Source organism: Anabrus simplex, chromosome 2 (assembly GCF_040414725.1).
Source record: "Anabrus simplex isolate iqAnaSimp1 chromosome 2, ASM4041472v1, whole genome shotgun sequence".
Lineage (NCBI taxonomy): Eukaryota > Metazoa > Arthropoda > Insecta > Orthoptera > Tettigoniidae > Anabrus > Anabrus simplex.
The window spans coordinates 1,104,893,496-1,104,917,884 of record NC_090266.1 but is presented as its reverse complement, the minus strand read 5'-3'; the positions used below and the strand labels follow the sequence as shown (position 1 = coordinate 1,104,917,884).

Sequence of the window (24,389 nt, the reverse complement as noted above, 5' to 3'; positions counted from 1 at the left end):
TGGTTTTAACAACCCCCCCAGTAAACGCCCCCCCCCCCACTACGCCTCTGCAGGGAAAAATTCCTAAAATAGTTGCAGGGTCCTAGATGAGTTCAAGCTTCAGTAAGGGATTGTTATATTCAGTTTCCTTTGAAGCCTTAACAGGAGCCTCTTTTTATCCTCAGAAATCTGGGTTTTATGATTGGTACCAGGGGGACGATCCCCAAGAGAGTCTTCGGGGTCAGCACGGATAAACTCGTGGACTGGGGGCTAACATTTCTCATGGGAGTCTATCATCATTTTGGGACATCATCTACAGTATACTTATTGGAATAAGATCAATTGGCCTCAAGTCCGAATCATAGTTATACGTTGATTTTTGTAGGAGTTATTTCTCAATTTGTTCTTATAACGTTTCAAATGTTTTTGTAGCTTTTACCGTCATTAATTGCTTCTTGTTTAAATTTGTATATCTAACTTCACAATAGATTTTAATTTTTAGAGTTCTTTATAAACTATTTAATTTTTTATCAAAATTCACTGTATTGTATATTCTTTTGCTTCGGGCAGAGTTCAGGTGGAGGAAGAATTTGTAATCATACGATGATTCATAGGCCTTTGCTGGTAAGATGTAGTGTTTACAGTGCACTGTGTCTTCTGGTATGGGCTAAAATTTTTACTTTCTTTGACCTGTCTCAGTCTTATACTTAGCTTTGACAATATGAAAGTGGCTGAGGTATGAGTGACGCTAGTAATGTCATTCCTTATGCAGCCAGTCCCTGCTATGAATGGTGTGAAAATGTCGCTCATAGGGTCGGTTGGTGCACGCATTTCAGTGGGATTGGCAGACTGATGTGAAATAGCAACTTCTGGCTCAGTGAGGAAAGCAACGGGAAACTACCTCACTCCTCATTTCCCTAGTATGTCTCTTCAGTGACACCTAGGCCATCTATGACAGCTAATGGTGAACCTGTTGAGGATCCAACCAGTCTTCGGGCTGAATACCCAACATACACGATGATTCATAATTACAGTTATATTTCTGAACTGTAACTTGTAGATTTTTCTATTCGTTTCTCATTGACTCCCAATAGTTTCATACAATTATTCGGTTTTGGTTGCATTTTGTTTTTGAATATATCATATACTTTGTTTATCGATAGTTAAAAGTGTTATAGCCCTTGACTCATACAACCCTCCGTTCAAGCAAGTTGAATAAATAAATAGTAAGCAGTTAACTGTACGAATTCCTTCAATGTTCAGTTCTACCAATTCTACATATTTATAGCTTGTCAACAGTAAAAAAAAAGTATGTGTCGGTTCATCTCGTAGATAGTATTCTATATTCTGTTGTTTGGGTGAATAGCAATGAATGAGGTAGTTGAGCGCATATTTACTTCCATTAAAATTCTACATATTGTTGGTTACAACCATCTGTGTTCGTCTCCTTACGCTCTCGTAGAATACTTGTGGGTTGGAGGTTTCCAGTGCTACAAACAGCCAAGATGTCGGAAATAGAATGTTAAGATATCTATTAAATGCGTGGTGACATTAAGTGACGAATGCCTGCTACCTAACAGAAACTTCGAACGCCATGTAGTCCACGTAAAAATAATGTCCATTCCTGTATGCTAATTTGGTGTATCCAGTCACCACACAGGGATTGTGAATGATTTCCATATGTCACATATCCATCTTGTGTGAGGGACCGGTGCTTCTTAATATTCCACTGAGGACGTTTCTCGCAATTCGGTGCAGAGACTCGCGTGCTGGCTGGCCTGCGAAATGTGGCCTTATACTTCTATGTTTCTGATTGATGTCGACCTTCTTTATCAGATCATAAATCATGTCTTTCTTCATCTTTCATGCAACGTGGTTCAGTATCCATTCCGAGATTTTCTCACTGATCTTCTTTCGAAAGTGACTAATTTTGTTCCCCTCTCTCTTGACCCATACTTCACTGTCTTCGCTAGATCTCACATGTTAATTTAATACTCCCCGTAAATTGCTGTAAGTGGCATTTTGTTGCGTGAAACATTCTCCTATAAAAGTAATTGTAATGATTGTATGAACATTTATTTTGTAATGTCATTAGTTTGTTTACAGGACGTTTTTAGACCATGTCCAAATGTGTAAATAATTATAGTAAATAGAGTGAATTAAAGATAGTACATTTTGAACATGTACAATTTTGTAGTTGTAAATAATTATCCATTTGCATGTTTTTGATATTTTGAACTTTAGAGTTCAAGTTACCTCTTTACCTTTAAAATTTTTACAATTTATTCGATATAATTCATATTGCACAATGAATATTGCAGTCTTATTCAGAAGTGTACCGTTAACGGTAAAATCATTCTATGTATCAATTATTCGCCATAATATTCTGTGTTTAAGCTGAGTCACCAACTTGTGAGAAGTGTGTGCATTTGAAATTACAGACGGGGGCTTTCAAAGTTAGTTAAAGACGTAAAGGCGAATTCATGACGTCAGTTAACAATTCTGATAAACTGTATTAAAGAAAGGAAGCCTACCTCAGCACATTAATTTCTGACGGACAGCTAGTGTTTTTCAACCACTCCCATCATTCTTGTCTTCATCTGACCTGGTCTCATTTCATTCTTCCCCCCCCCCCCACTCTCTCTTTTGTATTAATTTCCATAACATATCATCCTCAACTGTTTGTTTCAAAAACTGTATTACTACTTGATGAAAAATAAAACTTCTTCTATAACCATTGTTCATCGTCACGTTTTTAGATCACCTGTTGGGAAGTTTGTTTATAATTTACGAATAATAATTAGCAATATTATCAATTATTATACTTCCAAGAAATTCGCTATTTACTTCAATATACAACGTACAATATTACATTTTATTTTCGCAGAAGGATTCTAGAGTTAATTGCTACCGAAAAGCTATTACTTTTTGGGCGTATATGTAACGCGATATTCACCTGTTTTAGAGGATAAACAGTTCTTAGAGTGAGATTTGGTTAACAAAGGTCTCATATAGGTAAAGAATGGGTCTCGCATCAGCCGAGAGTCGAATTTCTTACACTGCTCTTAGGAATGATAACCTTGATGCTGCAATTGCAATGCATTTGGTAATAAATTTACGCCTGACATTCGATTTTTGAATGTGAAACTAAGTCCTTTCAATTATCATTAAATGGTCTAAGTGAATCATAAAACATTTGTGTTTTTAAAATTGTTCTTGTTTCCTTGGGTGTTGGAAATTCAGTACGATCAATTGAATTTGAAAACCGTTGTATGTTGTTCGGTTAGTACATCGATCTGCTTCATGGGTGGAAGAAGAACTTGTGCAGTCTGCGTTCTCCGCCCCCCCCTTCCCCTTCCACGTCGATTTGTTTACATATCGGAATGATAGGTGTTTGTTCCACACCTCATTCTTCAGAAGTTAGAATGAATCCGATGCTGTTTTAGTTTTCACGCACTTCTTTCAAGTACCTCGCGCAAGTTCATACAAACAAACAAACCCCATGGCGCAACAGCCTCGAAGGGCCATGGCCTACCAAGCGATCGCTGCTCAGCCCGATGGCCTTCAGATTATGGGGTATCGTGTGATCAACACGATGAGTCCTCTCGGCCAATATTCTTGGTTCCCTAAACCGAGGCCGCCATCTCGCCGTCAGATACCTCCTCTATTGTAATCACGTAGGCTGAGTGGATCTCGAACCAGCCCTCAGATCCAGGTAAAAATCCCTGACGTGGCCGGGAATCGAACCCAGGGCCTACGGGTAAGAGGCAGGCTCACTACCTCTACACCGCGGGGCCAGCTGCAAGTTCACACTCTCGGTGTATTAAGTATCATGCCTTTTTGCGGTATGACAGGAAATCTTTTCTTACTTCAAACAGTGCCACTAGCTATACACCATACTGATCTTTGATATGTCCGGATATGCATTAGTTTGGAGTAACCAGGACAGGTGCAGATTAATGGGCTACTACAATGACTTAATTCACATTCTAGTGCTGATAGGGAAGGAGTGTTTTATCAGTATAAAATCCTGTCTTTCTGACGTAATCAGATCACTGGTATTTTGGAAGGAAAGATGAAAATTTAAAGGATATGAGAAATAAATAGTGAAATAGATAGGAGAAAAAACAGAGTTTGTATAGAAAGAACCACTGGAGCTAATATAACTGGTAATACGAAAATTAATTTTGCGCCTGACTAGATATTGGATTTACGAGTGGAACATTTTTATGACCGACTGTAAATTGTTCATCTTCAAGAGGTGGTATCACATAACTGTCATTCGTTAAAACTATGAAGTCGATAAATTTAATATGGTGGAGGTTCTCGGTGCACTATATATGTGATGATAATTTTTAAAGATTTCAAGAAGCGAGTTTGTGTATATACAGACTGATTTATGCAAAGAGGAGCTCCATATTGGCAAATGCATATAGTAGCCGTACTGAAATTTGCCAAGACTGAAAATGTAATGTTTCCCCGAAAATGTGCTTTGAAATTTGTCAAAGAGGGTCCCAGTAGAAGACGAATTCGTGAAATTTCAGCAACCTTAGCAGAGTTCCATTAGGTTGCGATAACAAAACATGTGTAGAGTAGCCCATGCAAAACGTACCTGTACCTCTATATTTTAACGACATATTATATTTAATGAATGTTTCTTTTGTCAGCTTGCAGACATTGTGAATCATTTAGTGTTTATAGACAGGAAATCCTTTACAAGGAATGGGATATTCATTTCAATATTGTCTATTCCCTCATGTCTTTTATGGAAAACTCCCCATATTTAGTGGCGTTTTCATCAGTGGAAAACTGTTTACATTACTCTTTCGACAGAAGGTTTTGAAGGTATAGTATAAGACTGGTGTTACCACGCCGAAGAATGACAGGCGTTTCCTCATTGAATTTTCCGCGAATGTAAACTTATGTAGTTCTAGCATGGTGCAACAAGGCCTTACATCACCATCTGCTTGTATCGCCGCCTGAATGAAGCCTTTACCTGAATATGGTTTAGGCTTTGAGACCCGCGGTATGTTTTCACCTAAGTACCTCGTAGCTTCTCTTTTGGGAACATCTAAAATCCAAGACGCACAACATGGAAATAACAACTTTAGAAATTGAGAATTGTGTGTGATGTAATCCACGAAGTCTGTCAAGATCATGAAGTCCAGAGTCAATTTCAAAAGAATGTACTCGGTGATTTCGGCCATAAGATAATGTTGAGGTTTTATAATTTTGAATCTTCAATAACACAATACTTCAACATTAAAAACATCTTGTTATATTACATTATTAAACAGAAAACATTGTATTTCATGAATATTACATTATAACTTATTTAGGGTATATCTTGGGCTATCATATATTATTCAAAGGAATCGATAGCCAACAGGTAAATTCGTTCCCGTTAAAATTATATCACTACCTGTGACATTATTTTCGATGAAGTTGGAGTTATTAGATCATGAAGTCCAGAATCAATTTCAAAAGAATGTTCTCGATGGCTTAGGCCATAAGATAATGTTGAGATTTTATAATTTTGAATCTACAGTAGCACATACTTCAGTACAATACTACAATATTCAATATTAAAATATCCTGTTATATTACATCATTCAACAGAGAACATTTAACTGTATTTCATGATATTGTGACCGTATCGGCACAATTAATAGTTATTTCAAGGTGATATGCTTGGTAAGGAAGCAGGCAGCAAGCTCTCTTTGTGTAGATGTTGGGAGTATCATCAAGTTGTGCAATACGAAGCCCGCCAGAGAGGCGCCTTCACCCGCCCACTGGGTGGCTTAAAGAATCCCCGAACTAGGCACACGTCATAGAAGAAGCAGGAGAAGAACACTATTTAGCGACTCCATATTGGAAAACATATGCCAGTGTACAGCGATGCCAAAGCGATCGGGCAAGATTTAATGCATTTTCGGCATAAATAAGGCTTAATTAACAATACTGCACCCGTTAGAGTAGTGTGCTGAATTTTGGTGGAATTATAAAGTCAGGAGTTCTGGTAGAAAATACTCTCCAAGCGAAAGGCGTTGGTAAACAACTTATATAACACTCATAGCGTACGGACGCCTAGTGGAAAACCAGATGCCTTCGGGGATTCCCTACTTCCCCTCCAAGATGATAAATTAATTACGGCAGATCCGCCGAACATATCCAATTCCGCATGGCATAGCGTACTTGTGCATAACCAAGTCACACAGTCTAGCGTATTGCTAATTTCGACAGGCTGGTTTATCCAGGAGCAGTCGAAATAAGAGTGGGGATGAAGTCACTAAACCGCCCCTACTGCCGGGGCTAGTATAAGTTTTTGCACTTCCAGGGAGCTTCAGCATTCGTTGAGGAGCTTTCGACGGGAAACGACGGTCGGTTCGCTATCGGATTACCGCTCCTTTGTATACTATGTGAACAAAGCGGGGGGTGAAATCTTTCACTCTTTTTTCGTTTATAATTTGTGATAGGCAACAGAAGACTACGGTAATGAGATGTACTTTAGATCTCGGTTGCGAAGTAGACTAAGACTTCGTGAAATATGAAGTAGGGTTTTGTATAGCAACAATTACTGGATAGTACGCAGAATTTCTGTGGGAGAACATAGATCTGTATAAATCCGCGCTGTTTCTGAACAAAGCGCAGGTCAGATTATTAACTGAGTAACAGGCAGTGAGAAGTGTTCCTGAACTATCAAGACATACAAAAGATAGGGATAGAAAATTCTGCATCATGCGGATGCTGGGAGTGCCCGGCTTAACAGTGTAATAGACCAGCTGAAAGTAGCCGATATATTCATCTCCATGTAACTGGCAGTGGGTAGAAAAAGAAGTAATAGGAGTGAACGGTAACACGTGTGCAAGAAATTGATAAATTGTGTAAATTACAATCTAATTTCAGTGATCCGTGTGCTACAAAAATGGATTACGCGAGACAAGATATGGAACTTCTGAACTCCAGGACTCCAGGATCCAACGCCATGGAGTAATCCAACATGGGTGGGCCTCCGGATCCTCCGGACCAGGCCGATGACAGCAACCGTTGAGTACAAAGTTATGTTTTCTTTTCCAATGCTAGTATTTCCCTTTGTAAATAATAGTCATGAAGTATAGGGTTAAAATAACGTATATAAATAGGTTTAATCCGCCCAAGAATGGTCGGGAATCCTTTTATTCATTTTTGTTTCAATTAATTAATTAGATATGGGAAGGGAGTTATCCTGTGTTAGTGTATAGAATGTGGGACCCCTTTTAGTGGATATATTTGCATGTTATCATATTTTGTTTATTTAGTGCTGAGAAGGTATTGAGGGGAAAAGGAGTAGAGTGCTATGTAGATTAATAATGTAGATCTCATCTGAGCTATTGCCTAAGTTAGACAGGGACTAGCGAGGTGACAGAGTCATCAACGAGTGCCCGTATGAGCGAAAAGGCTTGGGCTAGAATCAGCACTATGTTCGTAATGGTAGAGTTTGTTGCATGATAATATACGTTTTGGCTGCAACTGAAGATGGTCAAGAAATGAAGTGCCGAGGTTTGAACCCCTGTCCTCCACTACACTATTGACATTACACTAATGAGGTCTGTTAGTGTTTTTGGCAGGATTTAATAATTTTAATTAATTTTGATTATTATTATTATTATTATTATTATTATTATTATTATTATTATTATTTTCTTTCATGTTTTGATCGATGATTTCATGCCGATCTATTAAAATGGCAAGTTAATGTTATGCCAGGTACACAATCTATACACACACGGGTGGAATTAGGAGACGTTGTCGTTCGAGGAAAGGCGATTGGAAGTGTGCATGAGGATACGATTGGAAATGTATGGGTAAATCCCAATTGCTAGTATAGCGAGGGAGTTTTTGAGATAATCTGGCTGAGTAATAGAAATAAATAAATAATTATTGGTCATAAGGATCGTAATGAGCTAATTTGAGCAGGTGACCCTGCATTAGCTAAATTGAATGATGTTATAGACTCCTTGAAGGCCGCCTGTGAATGTGGTGAATTAGTCTCGCTGTGGTGCGAGAGGGGAGCGGACTTGGGTCAGAATTTATGACCAGAGAAAAGAAAGAACTCGCCTTGTTAAGAAAACGTGTCTGGTAGAATGTTGCGTTCTACTGTGTGAAAGAAGACACAAATTTTATGTAAATAATACACACTGTCCATTAGCCTTGATCCGGAAAACAATGTAGAGAGTAACTACTGTTCGATACATGATTAGATTAATTAGGGCTTGATTACAGTACCCTGGATGGAGACGACCAGAGTCTCAGGTTCGAACCTCGTGTGGGCAGAGCAGGGATCAACAGCTCGCTAAGACAGCGGGTTACAACGGGTTATTTACAGCTATTGTCTTTATTGATACATGTGTTTGATATATTTCTTTTCCAGGAAGTGTTTTGTTTACTTATAATCGATGTCGATTTGAATCTAGACTTCGTGAAAGTCCACTGGTAGTGATCGCAAGTGATAGTTCGTTGTTCAAGTCTGTGTTTAATTTTATATGGAAGACTTGAGTCCATTTCTTTTTCTTTCTCCGTGTTTTAATGACGGATTTCTGATATGGTCAGAATGTTCGGATTAATTATGTTTTTTTATATTTACTTTCGTGATTTCTCAAGTTAGCCGACCATTCAAAAGCGGACATTTTTCTTTTGTGTAAATAGAGTCTAATGTGTAATACGGGATTCAGTCCCATGGAATACTCGCATTGGGGGGAACATGGCTTGTTTTGTTTTTGTGAATATGATAGGGTCATTTTATTGTGTATGTCGTACTCAAGTGGTTTATGGTAACCGGGGGATGGAACGCACAAAACAATCGCGATAATACACAAAACAATTTGTGTAGCATACATCCAAACTAATGTAATAGTTATGTAAGCAATATAGGACACAGGCAATTCAAAGTGATAGTATGTGAAAAGGTGAGATCATATTAATAACCTCTCGGTAATTCTCTGTCTTGGTAGAGAGGGATATGGATATTTACGTCTGTGTCAAAAGGGAAATTTAATTGGATTAAAGAGAGTACCAGTTAACGTTGCCGTCCACATAGATTTTGGTCTGTGGAATGTGGAGGTAACATCTGATGTCAATGGCAGCCCGGATTTTTCCGCTGCTAAAATAAGTGATTGCTGATATCAACTGTGTAAAAAGGATCAAGAGTGTATGTAAATTTTGTATATTTCACCGAGTGAATAGTAAATTGTTCTAAACGATTTCATGCCTATCTATACCGAAAAACATGCATCCAGAATCCTCTTCCGTTCATTGTAGGCCTTTAAGATAGCTTATGTTTGATAGCCTCTATATGCCGCGAACGTTCTTCGGCCCTGAGGAGTCCGTGTTCAGACCTCAGGAACGGGAGAGTAGCTGTGATCTAGCTGAGTCGTATGGCTGATAACTTCTCATGTGAGTGGATTAAATATACAATCCCAATGAGGAGACATCGGCAGAGACCAAAAAGATCCCTTGACTATCGACTTCCGTGGAGCATGGTCCCATATGTTCGTGACCCGAAAGGGTTGGTTTGTTGTCACATGGTCCCATGAGTCATGGGGGACGGTGGGAAAGGTTCCAATATGTAGTGTTCGAATATATATTTAATTTATAACATACTGTGTTTAACCATCCCGTTAACATTTTCGTCCAGAAAATGTGGTTGAATGCCGGGTTGAGTAGTTGAGATTGCGAAAGCGCTGGCTTTCTGAGTCGAAGATGGTGGGTTTGAGCACGGCATAGTCCAGTTGTATTTGAATGTACTCACATACGCCAGCGTCGTGTCGGTAGATTTATCGCCACTTAAAAGTACACCTGCAGGACAAAATGTCCGGTACCTTAGCGCCTCCAAATACTGTGATGGTAGTTAGTGGGACGTAAAGCCAGTATCGTTATTAGTAAGACTAAATGCTTCAGTTAAGGTGAAACGTACGGAATATGATAAAAAATGCACTAACATAGGTTCCAGTGACAAAAACAGAGTACGTATTTGCTTACCTGTCACTGGTGTGTAGTGGAAAGCCATCAAGAGTCCACGAGAAGTGCGGTGTGGGATTTCCTGCCGCTATGCACTTCAGTGACACTGAGGGTCCAGGCTGCATAGTTTGCTCGATGAATTCGTATGCTAGGTGAGGGGCCGCATCTGTAAAGACAGAGGTACAGTATATACTCAGAAAAAATTATATCTCTTTTATGTAAGATTAAAAAAATACGATAAAGGGAAAGTTTATAGTCAGCGTCTAAGATATATAACAGAATAAATTAATAAAATTCCTGAGGATTCACTCAAGATCTCTTGATGCATTGAATTGAGCAAAACAAAATATTTATAGCTAAAAATCTCAATTAATTGACTACAAAGTATAGTTGGCTTCGTACTTCTGTATTCAAGCTTGAAGAATCAAATCTCGGTATACTACTGTACTTTACTTGGCTGACATTATTTCAGGAATTTTTCAAATTTCAGACACGTAGCAATTTGAGGGCGAACTTCCGACAGGCTGGCTTGTCTTAAATCAGATAGTAGCAGAAAGGAAATAAAAAATACAATAAATGTACTTTTTTAGAATTGGCTTTACGTCGCACTGAACAGAGAGGCCTCATGGCGACGATGCGATAGGAAAGGCCTAGGAGTGGGAAGGAAGTGGCCGTGGCCTTTATTAAGGTACAGCCTCAGCATTTGCCTGGTGTGAAAATAGAATACCACGGAAAACCATCTTCGAACTAAATACCGTTGATTGCAACGGTGAATTCATCGCATTACTTATGCTTTCAAAATAATTTAAAACACTTCGCACTATAATTAAATAATAAATTCAGTCATGCGAAAGCATTTTTATCTACCAGTACATGTTTCGGCTTCACCGAGCTCGATAGCTGCAGTCGCTTAAGTGCGACCAGTATCCAGTAATCGGGAGATAGTGGGTTCGAGCCCCACTGTCGGCAGCCCTGAAGATGATTTTCCGTGGTTTCCCATTTTCATACAAGACAAATGCCGGGGCTGAACCTTAATTAAGGCCACGGCCGCTTCCTTCCAATTCCTGGGCCTTTCCTATCCCATCGTCGCCGTAAGACATATCTGTGTCGGTGCGACGTAAAGCAAATAGCAAAAAATAAAAAATAAAAAATAAGTTTCGGTACTTATTAGACCATCATCCTTAGCTGGCTAGTAAACTTGACAAAATACATCTCAATGCTACTAGATAAGTATGAAAATAAGAATACATAAAATGATGAGATGTGTGATGAAGATAAAAGCATATTTCATTAAAATTTGCGTCACTGAAATAAAATGGCGTATGGCTTTTAGTGCCAGAAGTGTCCGAGGACACTTTCGGCTCGCCAGATGCAGATCTTTTGATTTGACTCCCGTACGAGACCTGCTCGTCGTGATGAGGACGAAATGATGACTAAGACGACACATACACCCAGCCCCGTGCCAGGAAAATTAACCATTTATGGTTAAAATTCCCGACCCTGCCGGGAATCGAACGAGGGACCCCTGTAACCAAAGGCCAGCACGCTAACCATTTAACCACGGAGCCGGACTTAGCGTCACTATTTTAATAATAAAAATGTTAATTTGCTTTACGCCCCAATAACTACTTTTACGGCTTTTCTGAGAAGCTGAGGTGCCGGAATTTAGTCCCTCAGGAATTCATTTACGTACCAATAAATTTACCGACACGAGGCTGACGTATTTGAGCACCTTCAAATACCACCACACTGAGCGAGGATCGAACCTCCCAAGTTGGGGTCAGAAGACCAGCGCCTCAACCGTCTGGGCCACTCAGCCCGGCCGTCACTATTTTAAAAGTCCTCTTGTTACTATCTTAATAATCAATATATATAATATGCTTTACATCGCATCGATACAGACAGGTCTTTTGGCGACGCTGGCATGGCTAGGAGTGGGAAGGAAGCGGCCGTGGCCTTAATTAAGGTAAAGCCCCAGCATTCGCCTGGTGTGAAAATGGGGAAACCACGGAAAACCATCTTCGAACTAAACTTGCTTTTCAGATTTTTCCCTTACTGATATCATTTTCGTTTTGGGAACTAGGATTTTCCCACCATTCTCGCTGTAGGGAATCTGTCACCTGGGCGAGAGCCCGGAAATACAGACCAGTGGTGACTGACATTTTTCTTCCAGTTCCAATATATTCAAGTTTTCACTACTTGCCTGGTTTCTTGACCGAGTCATATGTATACGCACAATTGTTTGAAAGATGTTCATTCATTTTTCAAAGCCACTTTCTCACATCTACTAAGGGTCAGAGAAGCCAGCAGGCTCAGTTCAGTACATAGCTGGATACCCTTTCTACCACCACGTGCTGGCCCTAATGAAAATTCTACCCGAAGCCACCGAGGTTCCTGGAAAGTTCAGGTTAAGAAACGGGTGCTTACGCCACTGAGCTAGTGGGCTCTCACTTGTAAGACGTTGATTTTACATAAATTCATTTTGTCAAGTTATAGGTTTACCTACCATTATATTGTCTATGTACCATCTGTAGTTCTACTTTAATTCTCATCAATGTGAACATCTGCATAGATTACAACGTTTTCTTGTCAGTGCACTCTTTTCATCTATAGTTTTTTCAGGATGACCAATAATTTACCCTCAGTTCATTAGAAAAAGTAGCTAAGCAAAGGATATAAGGTAATGCATTTAATTCAGATACACATTGTGAAATAATGTGCAAATTTAAAGGATCAAAGAAGTGTTAAATTTAGTCCCAAGCCTTTATTACAACATTTCTAACAATCACCTCTGACAAAAGTATATGCAACATAATTTTAAGTTGTTCCCACAAACCAGATTTAAATCAATTGCTTGTGAGTTGCTAAGTAAAGTTTTTCTTCTACGCTAATACCAGGCGTCCGAACGGCGCTACGTGGAGGACGAACAGGACTTTGCACAAAGCGTTATACCACGCGAGCTTCGCCTTTAAGGAGCGCTGAACCAGCGCATTGTTAGCGGGTGGGTCTCGGCTCCTGGCGGTAGTTGAACCCTAGCCAAGACAAGCGCAGTTACACCATCTCATGCCCTCTCTCCACACCATTTGTATCTGCCACTCGATTGGGGCGCGAGCCTCTGACGGGGACAAATTGCAGTATTTACTCAACTAGAGTTGGAGCACGAGTGAACCCTCAACCAATCTCCCAGCGCATCTTCACTTCACTCAATGTCTTGCAAGCAAGAAGTTTGATTGACCATTTCCCTCCACCATCCAGTGTTATTATGCAAAGTAACGTCGGTCTCTCAATAGCTAAATAGGACATTTCACCTCATCTACCGAAGAGTAGCAGCGCAAGAATGAAAATTAATGAATGGAGGAGTATGTACAAAAGCATGTAACAGAAGTTTTTTTTTTGTGTTTTTTTTTTGTTTCACCTCACGGATATGCTACAACATTGTGCACTGTACCTGATAACCTGCGTAGCTATTAGAAGCCAGCCTAAACTGGTTTAGACTCGGTTTGCCTTTGATCGACCAGTGAACATAATGCGACGGCTATACTCGGCCAAACATTTCATATCGGACCGGCCTTACCCCAATAGTACCATCGCTAGAAACAACACCGCGTAGCCAACAACAAAGAACAACTAAATGCAGCAATTCATTATCGCGTAACTAACATGGACAAGTACGTACGAAAATGATGCCCCCCCCCCATCTTACTTTTAAATTAAAAACAAAGCAAAGTGTCTCCGTACAGGCCATGAAGGCCCTTGGATGGATGGAAGGTAAAGCCTTCCACTATCCGTAACCTCGGCGCTTGGTGAGGTAGAGTGGTTGGCTCTACGTCCGGCTGCGTTCCCCCCCCTCCCCTCCCCCTCAGGAATTACCCTGTACACATTTTTGGTGTAGGCCGAGTGAATCACAGGGTCATATGCACCTTCCGAATTGGAAATTTCGTTTCTTGAATTTTTCGACTCCCTGGAGGGGAATCGAACTCACGTGCTTCCGGTTAAACCGCTTTACCGTCTCGGCCAGGAAGCCCCCTATACATACAAATTACTTCAGCTATTTCATTACAAGATACTATTTAATAAGAATTCTGGAAAATTTTACAGTTCTATATTTTTCTTTTCTTCTGGTGCAAAATTTTTTTTTTGCTAGTTGTTTTACGTCGCACCGACACAGATAGGTCTTACGGCGACGATGGGACAGGAAAGGGCTAGGAGTGGGAAGGAAGCGGCCGTAGCCTTAATTAAGATACAGCCCCAGCATTTGCCTGGTGTGAAAATGGGAAACCACGGAAAACCATTTTCAGGGCTGCCGACAGTGGGGCTCGAACCTACTATCTTCCGAATACTGGATACTGGCCGCACTTCAGCGACTGCAGCTATCGAGCTCGGTGGTGCAAAATTATAAGTTTGTCCTTACGTGATACTGGTTTATAATTGACGACATAGATTGTACCCTTACGAATTCGCTATTCCTAACTCGTTACTCTAAGATTAATAAACTATAATCAAGAGTAATCTATTCTTGTTCTAAATGATTTACATAATGCACTTCTTATATACTCAATGCATTCTTGCTGTGTTACGAAAATAATTGTATTAATTAGTGACTAGTCTATAATGAATAAAAATCAATTCTACCGGCAACTCATAATATGACGTAAGACAGGAAAAGAAAACTATGTTTTACCACTATGTTGTTGCTATTGTGTCATAGTACGATTCTACGAAAAGCAAAGGAATCACCTGAAGGAACAGATTTGACACAGACAGGAGGCAATGAACACAGACACGCCGGGCTGAGTGGCTCAGACGTTTGAGGCGCTGGCCAGTTTGGCAGGTTCGATCCTGACTCAGCCCGGTGGTATTTAAAGGTGCTGTAGTACGTCAGCCTCATGTCGTTATATTGGCACGTAAAATAACTCCTTCGGGACCAAATTACGACACCTCGGCGTCTCCGTAGAAACTAAAATTAGTTAGTGGGACGTAAAGATAATAACAATATTTGTTAACAAACAGATTCGACCGGGTCTTGCATACTCGGTTGTAGTATGCAGTACTGCTCCAGAGAAACGTTTAGTGGTTTGTGGATATTGTCGGACTTCAGACTATATATTTAACCTAGGGTCTTATCAGAGCTGTAGCAGCTACGATGTCTCTAATGGCCCGTGCATTGTAGGTAATTGAGACTATAACTTTTACGTGTTTAAAAACATATTTATTTATCAAATATGATCAATTACATATTTTTAAATGTTAGATCTTCAAAGAAATGTTGTAATTTCGGTACGGACTGGATGATCATTTCTACGCTATTTACATTTTACTTATTATCGATTTACATTCAAATGTTAGAAATACCTAGGAAGGGATACACTCTGGTTTCACAGAGTATTCGAGACAAGGACTTTACAGTACTATGTTTTAATTTCCCTCTGTTGAGAATTTAGAGTCTGTAATGCGTTCTAATTTTATGTTGTACTTTCTTAACCTCTGTAACAAAACAAAACTCCAACGAAAAACTACTACTTATTACAAAGCACTTAGACAATGTCCACACATTTCGTTGACTTGGGGCGCAACAAACTTCCATCTTGCTCCCTTCAGGTATGCACTGTAAAGCCCCTGTCCAGCTGTCTATCAGTATTAATTATAAAATGGACAGTGTGCCCAATTATCCAGAGTGTAGAATTGTGTTTTGTCCTTGGGATAATGAGGAAATCTGGTCTTATGAATTGATCGTGTCAAGATTGGGAAGGAAGCATCCGTGACCTGTGTATAAGATACAGTCCGATATTTGTCTGAAGTTGAAGTGGAAAGCCACAGAAACCAGTTCTAGGAAGACTAAAAGCAGAGCTTTAATCCAGTTTTCATTACTTGCATAATCTGTTGCTGATATACACTGTAAAGCCCCTTGTCCAGCTGTCTATCAGTATTCATTATAAAATGGACAGTACGTCCTTTTCCGGGCTTCAATTCGAGCCAGAATCGAAAATTATAATCGGGATGGCCGGGTAACAGGCTAATATGAACTAAACCACGGCTGCCATCAAGGTAACATCCTGATGTGTATATAGTCTAATATATATGAACCTCTCGAATTTGAATTTCAACTTCTCTTATGGCACTAGACAGATCATGAAGACACTGCGTCAAGATGATGATGTGCGAGGTGAGGCCAAGGTGACTTATGCCTACTGGCTCACTACTGAAGCCGTGGTGTAGATTAGGTGAATACTGTTGAAGAAAACAAGTGGAACAATCACCATTGAACTCTACAAATAGTTTATATATATCACATACAGCACTCATGTCAGCATTGAAATTACAATTCTAATTTATTCAAATAAATTTAGGCTTTGTCTCATGGGGGGAACAATCAGAATATGAATATTGACTGGCGGATGTACCTCAGAGTCAAGTTAAGACAATAAGGTGCAGAGCGTTTCACCTACTCTTCGTTCGAATCCGGCTAATGTGTGAGGTTTTAGTTTGTCTGCAGTTGTAATTTGATTTTATCATATCCCGTACAACAGCGTTCAAATTCGCAGAGCGTGTAATAACAAATTAGATAGTAAAAAGTATTCCTTCAATATGATCCCAGGAATACAAACTGTGGCTGCTATATGATTGAACATGATTGAAAGTCAAAAATTAAAACCATGCGACCTTGCCGCGGTGGAGAGGCTTGCGTGTCCCAAAGAAGCAGATAGCCGAGCCGCAGGCGCAACCATATTGGATGGGTATCTGTTGAGAGACCAGACTAACGATTGGTTCATCGAAAGGGGGGTAGCAGCCTTTCGGAAGTTGCAAGGACGGCAGTCTAGATGAATGACTGATACGGCCTTGTAATAATACTCAACGTGGCATAGCTATGTTGATAGTGCTACACGGCTGAAAGCAACGGGAAACTACAGCCGTAACTATCTCCCGAGGACATGCAGCTCTCTCTGTATGAATGATGTACTGATAATGGCGTCCTCCCGGGTAAAATATTCCGGAGGTAAACTAGTCCCCCATTCGGATCTCCGGGTGGGAACCACACGAGAGGGGGCGATCATCAGGAAGATGGATACTGATATTCTGCAAGTCGGAGCGTGGAATGTTAGAAGTTTGAATCGTTGTGGTAGGTTAGAGAATCTGAAAAGGGAGATAGATAGACTAAAGTTAGATGTAGTTGGTATAAGTGAAGTATGTTGGCAGGAAGAGCAGCATTTTTGCTCAGCCGACGACAGAATTATCAACACAAAATCAAACAGGGGAAATGCAGGAGTTGGTTTAATAATAAATAAGAAAATAGGGCAGCGGGTAAGCTACTACGACCAGCAAAGTGAAATAATAATTGTCGTCTAGATAGTCACCAAACCAATGACCACCACAATAGTGCAGGCTTATATGCCTACTAGTTCAGAGGATGATGAGGAAATCGAAAGAATATATGAAGAGATAGAAGATTTGATACAATATGTAAAAGGTGACGAGAAACTAATTGTGATGGGAGACTGGAATGCAGTGGTAGGCCAAGGAAGGGACGGTAATAGAGTAGGAGAATTCGGATTGGGACAAAGGAACGAAAGAGGAAGTCGGCTGGTTGAATTCGGCACTGATCATAATTTAGTCCTTGCCAATACTTGGTTCAAACACTACAAACGACGGCTGTATACGTGGACGAGACTTGGAGACACCGGAAGGTATCAAATAGACTTCATTATGATTAGGCAGAGATTCATAAACCAGGTGTTGGATTGCAAAACTTTCCCAGGAGCAGACGTGGACTCTGACCACAACTTGTTGGTCATGAAATGCCATTTGAAATTGAAAAAAATGAAGAAAAGAAGGAATGCAAGGAGATAGGATCTAGACAAGTTGAAATAAAAGAGTGTGAGGGATTGTTTCAAAGAACATGTTGCACAAGGACTAAATGAAAAGGCTGAAGAAAACACAATAGAGGAAGAGTGGATAGTCATGAAAAATGAAGTCAGTAGTGCTGCTGAAGAAATAATACGAAGGAAGAAAAGATCAACTAAGAATCAGTGGATAACTCAGGAGATACTAGACCTGATTGATGAACGACGAAAATACAAGAATGATAGAAATGAATGGGGCAGAAAAGAATACAGGCGATTAAAGAATGAAGTGGATAGAAAGTGCATGGTAGCTAAGGAGGAATTGCTGAAGTATAAGTACAAGGATGTGGAGGGTTGTATGGTCCTAAGAAAGGCAGATGCTGCATACAGGAAAATCAAGGAAACCTTCGGAGAAAGGAAATCTAGGTGTATGAATATTAAGAGCTCAGACGGAAAGCCACTAATAGGGAAAGAAGACAAAGCAGAAAGATGGCAGGAACTTATCCAACAGTTGTATCAAGGTAAAAATGTAGATGATGTGGTTCTGGAACTAGAAGAGGCTGTTGATGCTGATGAAATGGGAGACCCAATTTTGAGATCAGAGTTTGACAGAGCTGTGAGAGGCGTAAATAGGAACAAGGCGCCTGGAATTGATGACATTCCCTCTGAATTACTGACTGCCTTAGGAGAAACCAGCATGGCAAGGTTATTCCATTTAGTGTGTAAGAAGTATGAGGCAGGAGAAGTGCCATCCGATTTTCGGCAAAATGTTGTTATACCCATTCCCAAGAAAGCTGATGCTGACAAGTGTGAAAACTACCACACCATTAGTTTAGTATCTCATGCCTGCAAAATTTTAACACGTATTATTTACACAAGAATGGAAAGACACGTTGAACCTGAGTTGGGCGGAGATCAATTTGGTTTCAGAAGAAATGTAGGAACGCTTGAACCAATCCTGACTTTACGTCTGATCTTAGAGGATCGAATTAAGGAGTACAAGCCCACGTATATGTCGTTCGTAGATCTTGAAAAGGTATTCGATAAGTTGATTGGACCAAGCTAAGAGATTCTGAAGGTGATCGGGATCAAATACCTAGAACGAAGAATTATCTGCAATCTGTATAAAAATCGGTCTGCAGTGATAAGAATTGAGGGCTTGGAAAAATAAGCAGCAATCCAGAAAAGAGTGAGGCAAGGCTGCATTTTGCCCCCTCCTTTCAGTGTTTATATAGAGCAGGCAGTAAAGGAAATCAAAGAGGAATTTGAAAAGGGAATCACAATCCAAGGAGAGGAAATCAAAACCTTGAGATTTGCCGATGATATTGTTATTTTATCTGATACTGCAGAAGATCTCGAGAAGTTGCTGAATGGTATGGACGAAGTCTTGGGTAAGGAGTACAAGATGAAAATAAATACGTCCAAAACAAAAGTAATGGAGTGCAGTCGAACGAAGACAAGCGATGCAGGAAATATTAGATCAGGAAATGAAGTCTTAAAGGAAGTAGATTAATGTTGTTACTTGAGTAGTAAAATAACTAACGATGGCAGCAGTAAGGAGGGCATAAAATGCAGACTAGCACAAGCAAGGAAGAGCTTTCTTAAGAGAAGATATTTACTGACATCAAACATTGATATAGGAATTCGAACGATGTTTTTGAAGACCTTCATCTGGACCATGGCATGGTATGGAAGTGAAATATGGACGATAACTAGCTCAGAAGGAAAGAGAATAGAAGCTTTTGAAATGTGGTGTTACAGAAAAATGATGAAGGTGAGATGGATAGATCGAATCACGAATGCAGAGATACTGACTCGAATTGGTGAGGGGAGATCTATTTGGCTAAATTTTACGAGAAGAAGAGATTGAATGATAGGACACATCTTAAGACACCCAGGAATTGTTCAGTTTCATTTTGAAGGAAGTGTAGGCGGTAAGGACGGTAGGGGTAGACCAAGGTATGAATATGACAAGCAGATTAGAGCAGACTTAGAATGCAATTGTTACGTAGAAATGAAAAGGTTAGCACAGGATATTGTGACATGGAGGGCTGCATCAAACCAGTCTAAGGACTGATGACTTAAACAACAAATTAAATGATAAGAAACAATCACTTCAAGGGAACATTCTTTGACGACTCATCCATTCGAGGACGGCTTTTGCTAAACGAAATAACTTAACTTCTAGAAGTCTTCTGCAGCATCCAAAGTTTACTCCATATCCTGCCCAAATCTTCTGGTTCTAAGCTGTGAGTTTCAGTAGGTTTCTATTCTGCAAGTTCATATTTCGTACAGGATTTCGACGACTCATTTTCTATTCAGAGGTCTTCAGGTAATTTAAACTTCTTTGCGTCTTCTGCAGATATCATCCATAGTTTCTATCAGAGATTTCTTTCTAACATGTGGACAAATGGCTTTCTCAATTATGTTTTTGAATAAAATTGCGTCAATATCATTTTATGTTTGACTGACCAGATGGAAATGAAGTGAACCTGAACATAATCGTACGATTTACATTACTTTCAAGTCACTCCTCATTACCACGCATAGAAAGTGAAGGCTAACCATGCTTAGTGCCACAGGATACATCATGAATAGCAGGACTTACCGATACATAGCGACGGACAGCTGTCGTCCTCGTCATTCAAAAATTTCTCTGATACGAGTGATAATATTAGATCATATTTTTAAGACTGATTGCAATAGGAATGCTATCCATGCTCCTGCTATTTATATACAACGGACCGAATAAGTTGGCTACGTAGTACACTGTCGGCAGCCCTGAAGATGCTTTTCCATATTTTCCCATCATCACTGCATGCTAAATTCGGGGTGTATCTTCGTTGAGACCATGGCCACTCTCTTCTCAATCCTAGCCCTTTCCCTTTCCATGGTCACCTGAATGAGTGTGTAAGTGCGACGTTTAAACCGCTAGCCAAAGTGTATAGGTTTCAGAAGTATTGTGCAAAAAATGTCTACATTAATGGTTTAGTACTGCTTAGTTAGAGCAACATAATGTGGGGAAGCATTTTATAAATCTGATATTCATGTGTGATCACGGTGTTTGTATCTACCCTTTCGTCCCGTTTCCTGTTTCGGGGACGGAGATGAGGAGAGATGAAATTATAGGGCATGTTTCTTATGGCCGGATGCCCTTCGATGCACCAACGTCAGTTGAGGAGCAAATGAAGATTAAATGAGTGATAATGAATGAAATTGTCGTAAGGAGCTTGAAGGAATCTGCTGTGGCCTGTGAATAGGAGCTGACCCGGCATTTGGCTTGAAGTGAAAATGGGAAACCACACAAAACCCTTCTCAGGACAGCCGAAGGTGGGGTTCGAATCCACATGTCTACCGAATTCAGAGCTTGGCTCCACAGACATAGCCACTCCGCTCGTCGAAACATGATCAGGGTACAGATGCAACATAAAACTGGGAGTAGACTTCACAACACAATTTAGAAAATAACACCCCAACTACCTTGAAGATAGGCCCATTGTAACAACATTCATCATCATCATCATCATCATCTAGGACAAAGTCGGCCAAGAACTTCGCACACTACGCAGAGGTCCTGTCGAGTGAGCGCTCGTTCAGTGTGCGGTTTGTCCATCGCTAGAGCGTGCACTACTACAATTCTCAAGATCGTAACTTTATAGACCATGAATGGAAGCATTAGTTAGTGAAGTTCTTCAACGACCGTAAGCTTGCATTCGGAATATCATGGGTTCGAATCTCACCATCAGCAGCTCTGGAGATGTATTTCTGTGTTTTCCCATTCTCACAGCAGCTAATTGCCAACATTGTACAGTTGTCCAAAAAAATAATGAGCGCATGGTATTTTATGTCCCTCGCATTTAATGTTTTATCAGACATAATTTTAATTGTTATCAACTTACAATTCACCTCCCATGTATATAGAAACTCTGTGGATACCAACAACATACATTATATCGTTCAGTCATTTTTAAAAAGAGAGAATTGTGACTCCGAGGAACTTATGCAGTACCATGCGCTCATTTGTTTTTCTGAGTGACTGTACCTTAAGGCGGCGGCCGCTACATTCCCAATCCTAACCTTCTCCCATCTTTACGTTGTCTAAAACCTATGCGAGCTAACGCCACGTTAAGCCGATTACAGAAATGTTTCCTTTAAAATTTCCTCTCTAAAAATTCGCCTCTCAACGCATAGAAGAGGCAATGTCCATCAACATTCAACATACAAAATAAGTGCAGAGGTGAAGAAAAGGTGACAAGGTAGGTGAAAACTGTATTCGAGTAACGACTTTCGAATCAAATGCTCATGGTCAATGGCCTTTAAGATAGGATCGACGAAACAACTGTTATTAGCAGCAAATGCTCACAATACCAACGTCTGGCTTATACTCAAGCTCTGCCGTGTATTAACAGTGCTGAAATGAAGTTATTCATATTAATTTTTCACACGGTATACAGTATATCATGGCGTCTCAAGTATGTTTAAAGTATTCACTTTAGGCCAATGTCTCAGACACATAATGATGTTAAACCGAAATCAGGCTCGATATTTGTCCGATAGAAGGCATTTGTCGTTTCGAAGATAATTTGTAATATAATTTGTAAGGTAGGTGGTGCATAGACATCACGTTTAAGAATGAGGTAAACATGCTAAGTGTACCCATTTCTGCTACTGACCGCAATCGAACAGTGACATTGCTGCAAGAAGGATGGGGACAAGTGGATATCTCCACCGATGTTGGAGTAAGTCAGAATAATGTTGGAAGAAGTTCAGGGAGACTAAAGTAGTTGCTGATCAACAACCGATGGGACACTCACGCAAAACAACTCGCATGGAGGATCGGTATTTGTTGCCTTCAGTTCGTTGTAGAGCTACAGCTACCGCCACCTCGTTCCACCAAGACTTTCGGAGGGACAGCGCATTTAATGTGTCAGATCAGAGGGTGTGAAATCCAATGCACGACGGTGCCTAGTGCCAAAAAATTCATCTTAAACAACACCATAGGACAGCTCGTGTGAGGTGGACAGTAACCCATAGCCCATGCCATCAGGAACTCTGGAAGCGTACTCTGTTTTCTGATGAGGTCACCATAAGCTTACACTCACGAAACAGGAGCATTAGAGTCTGGATACGTTCCGATGAGAGATGGAACGATCCCTTCAACGTGGAGTGCCATCAGCAACAAAGGGCTTATGTCATATTTTGGGGTGGGATCATGTTTGGTCGACGTACGCCAATAATTCCTATCCACAGTAACATGCCTGGTCTGGTATACATACAGGTCTGTCATATAAACCCAGAGCGAACGCATGGTGTTTGTACTCTGCTCTACGGAAATTGCAGTATGGGAGGCGCGCGCATAGATCTTGACCTTGCAAGCAGCCTGCACGTGTTCGACCTGACAAGCATGAGTCCCCAGTCTGAATCTCAGCCGTTAACATGGTGAGACAGTTATCATTGCAACCTCGTATTTTCGTGTGTAAAAGTTCTGGTTTCATTTTAATGGTCGTGTGAACAGTCATAACTCTCGCTACTGGTGTCCAGAAAATCCTAATGTTGTTCATCAAGTCCCTCCTTGTGATAGGAAGATTGGTGTTTGGTGTGCTGTTACTGCAAGAAAATTAATTGGACCTATATTTTCGAGACGACAGTTAATTGAGAAAAGTATCAAAATTACATCTTGAGGCCGTTCTTCCAACAGTTAACGGAAGAAGAAAAATCGCTTTGGTGGTTTAAACAAGATTCAGCCCCTGTACATACAGGAGAAGATTCTCTTCTTACAATCTCGGAAGTGTTTGTAGACAGAGTGGTCAGTGCTGGTCTGTTTCCCCCTTGTTCTCCAGATCTAACAGTGAACGATTTTTACTAGTGGGATACACTGAAAGAAAACATTACGAATGAAACCAGAAACATTACAGTGGTAGAACTCACTCGTGTCAGCCAGAATGTGGTTACAGATACAATGCCTATATAACCCAGAAAGGACGACACTTCCTGCACCTCTTATAAGGTAAGATTTTGTATAAGATAGTATACACACTTAAAACAAGGCGGCCGCGCGCGTCGTAAGTTTGGCAGCTGCCGTAGCGCAGAGTACAAACACGGTTCGTCCGCTCTGAGTTTATATGAGAGACCCTGTATAAAACATCCTCCAGCCTGTAGTTACAGGATTTACTGCTACTGTGGGTGAGGGATTTACGCTTACTGGATGATAATGCCCGTGCTCATCGATCCAGAGAGGTCCATCAATTCCTTGAGATGCAGAGCATATAGCAAATGGCGAGGCCGGCATGTTCTGCGGATATGAACCAGGTTGAACATATATGGCTAAACTTAGAGAGCAATTGCGCACCGTCCTAATCATACAGCTATCGTCCAACAACTAACTGAAATTGCTACCAGTGTAAGATAATCTGCCCCAAAACAAGTTGAGTTTTTTGATGATGAGTATGCCTCGCCGTATTGAGGTGGCTACACACGGCAATGATCCACATCAAACTCGAAATTCTATCTGCGAGGAGGTATGGAGTCTCTCCCTTTGTCGTTCTTCTGTAGTTTCGGTGCACTTAAGAAGTTAAC

At 40.4% G+C, this 24,389-nt stretch overlaps 1 protein-coding gene across 1 annotated transcript in view; it reads right to left on the bottom strand.

Annotated features, from left to right (window-relative positions):
• The window catches only part of LOC136863786 (cell adhesion molecule Dscam2), a 1,545,364-nt gene that overhangs the window by 594,862 nt on the left and 926,113 nt on the right, over positions 1-24,389 (bottom strand). The window contains exon 8 of the mRNA XM_068226091.1: positions 9,997-10,141. Within this exon, the coding sequence (XP_068082192.1) occupies positions 9,997-10,141 (145 nt within the window). The remainder of the gene's footprint in view (positions 1-9,996; positions 10,142-24,389) is intronic.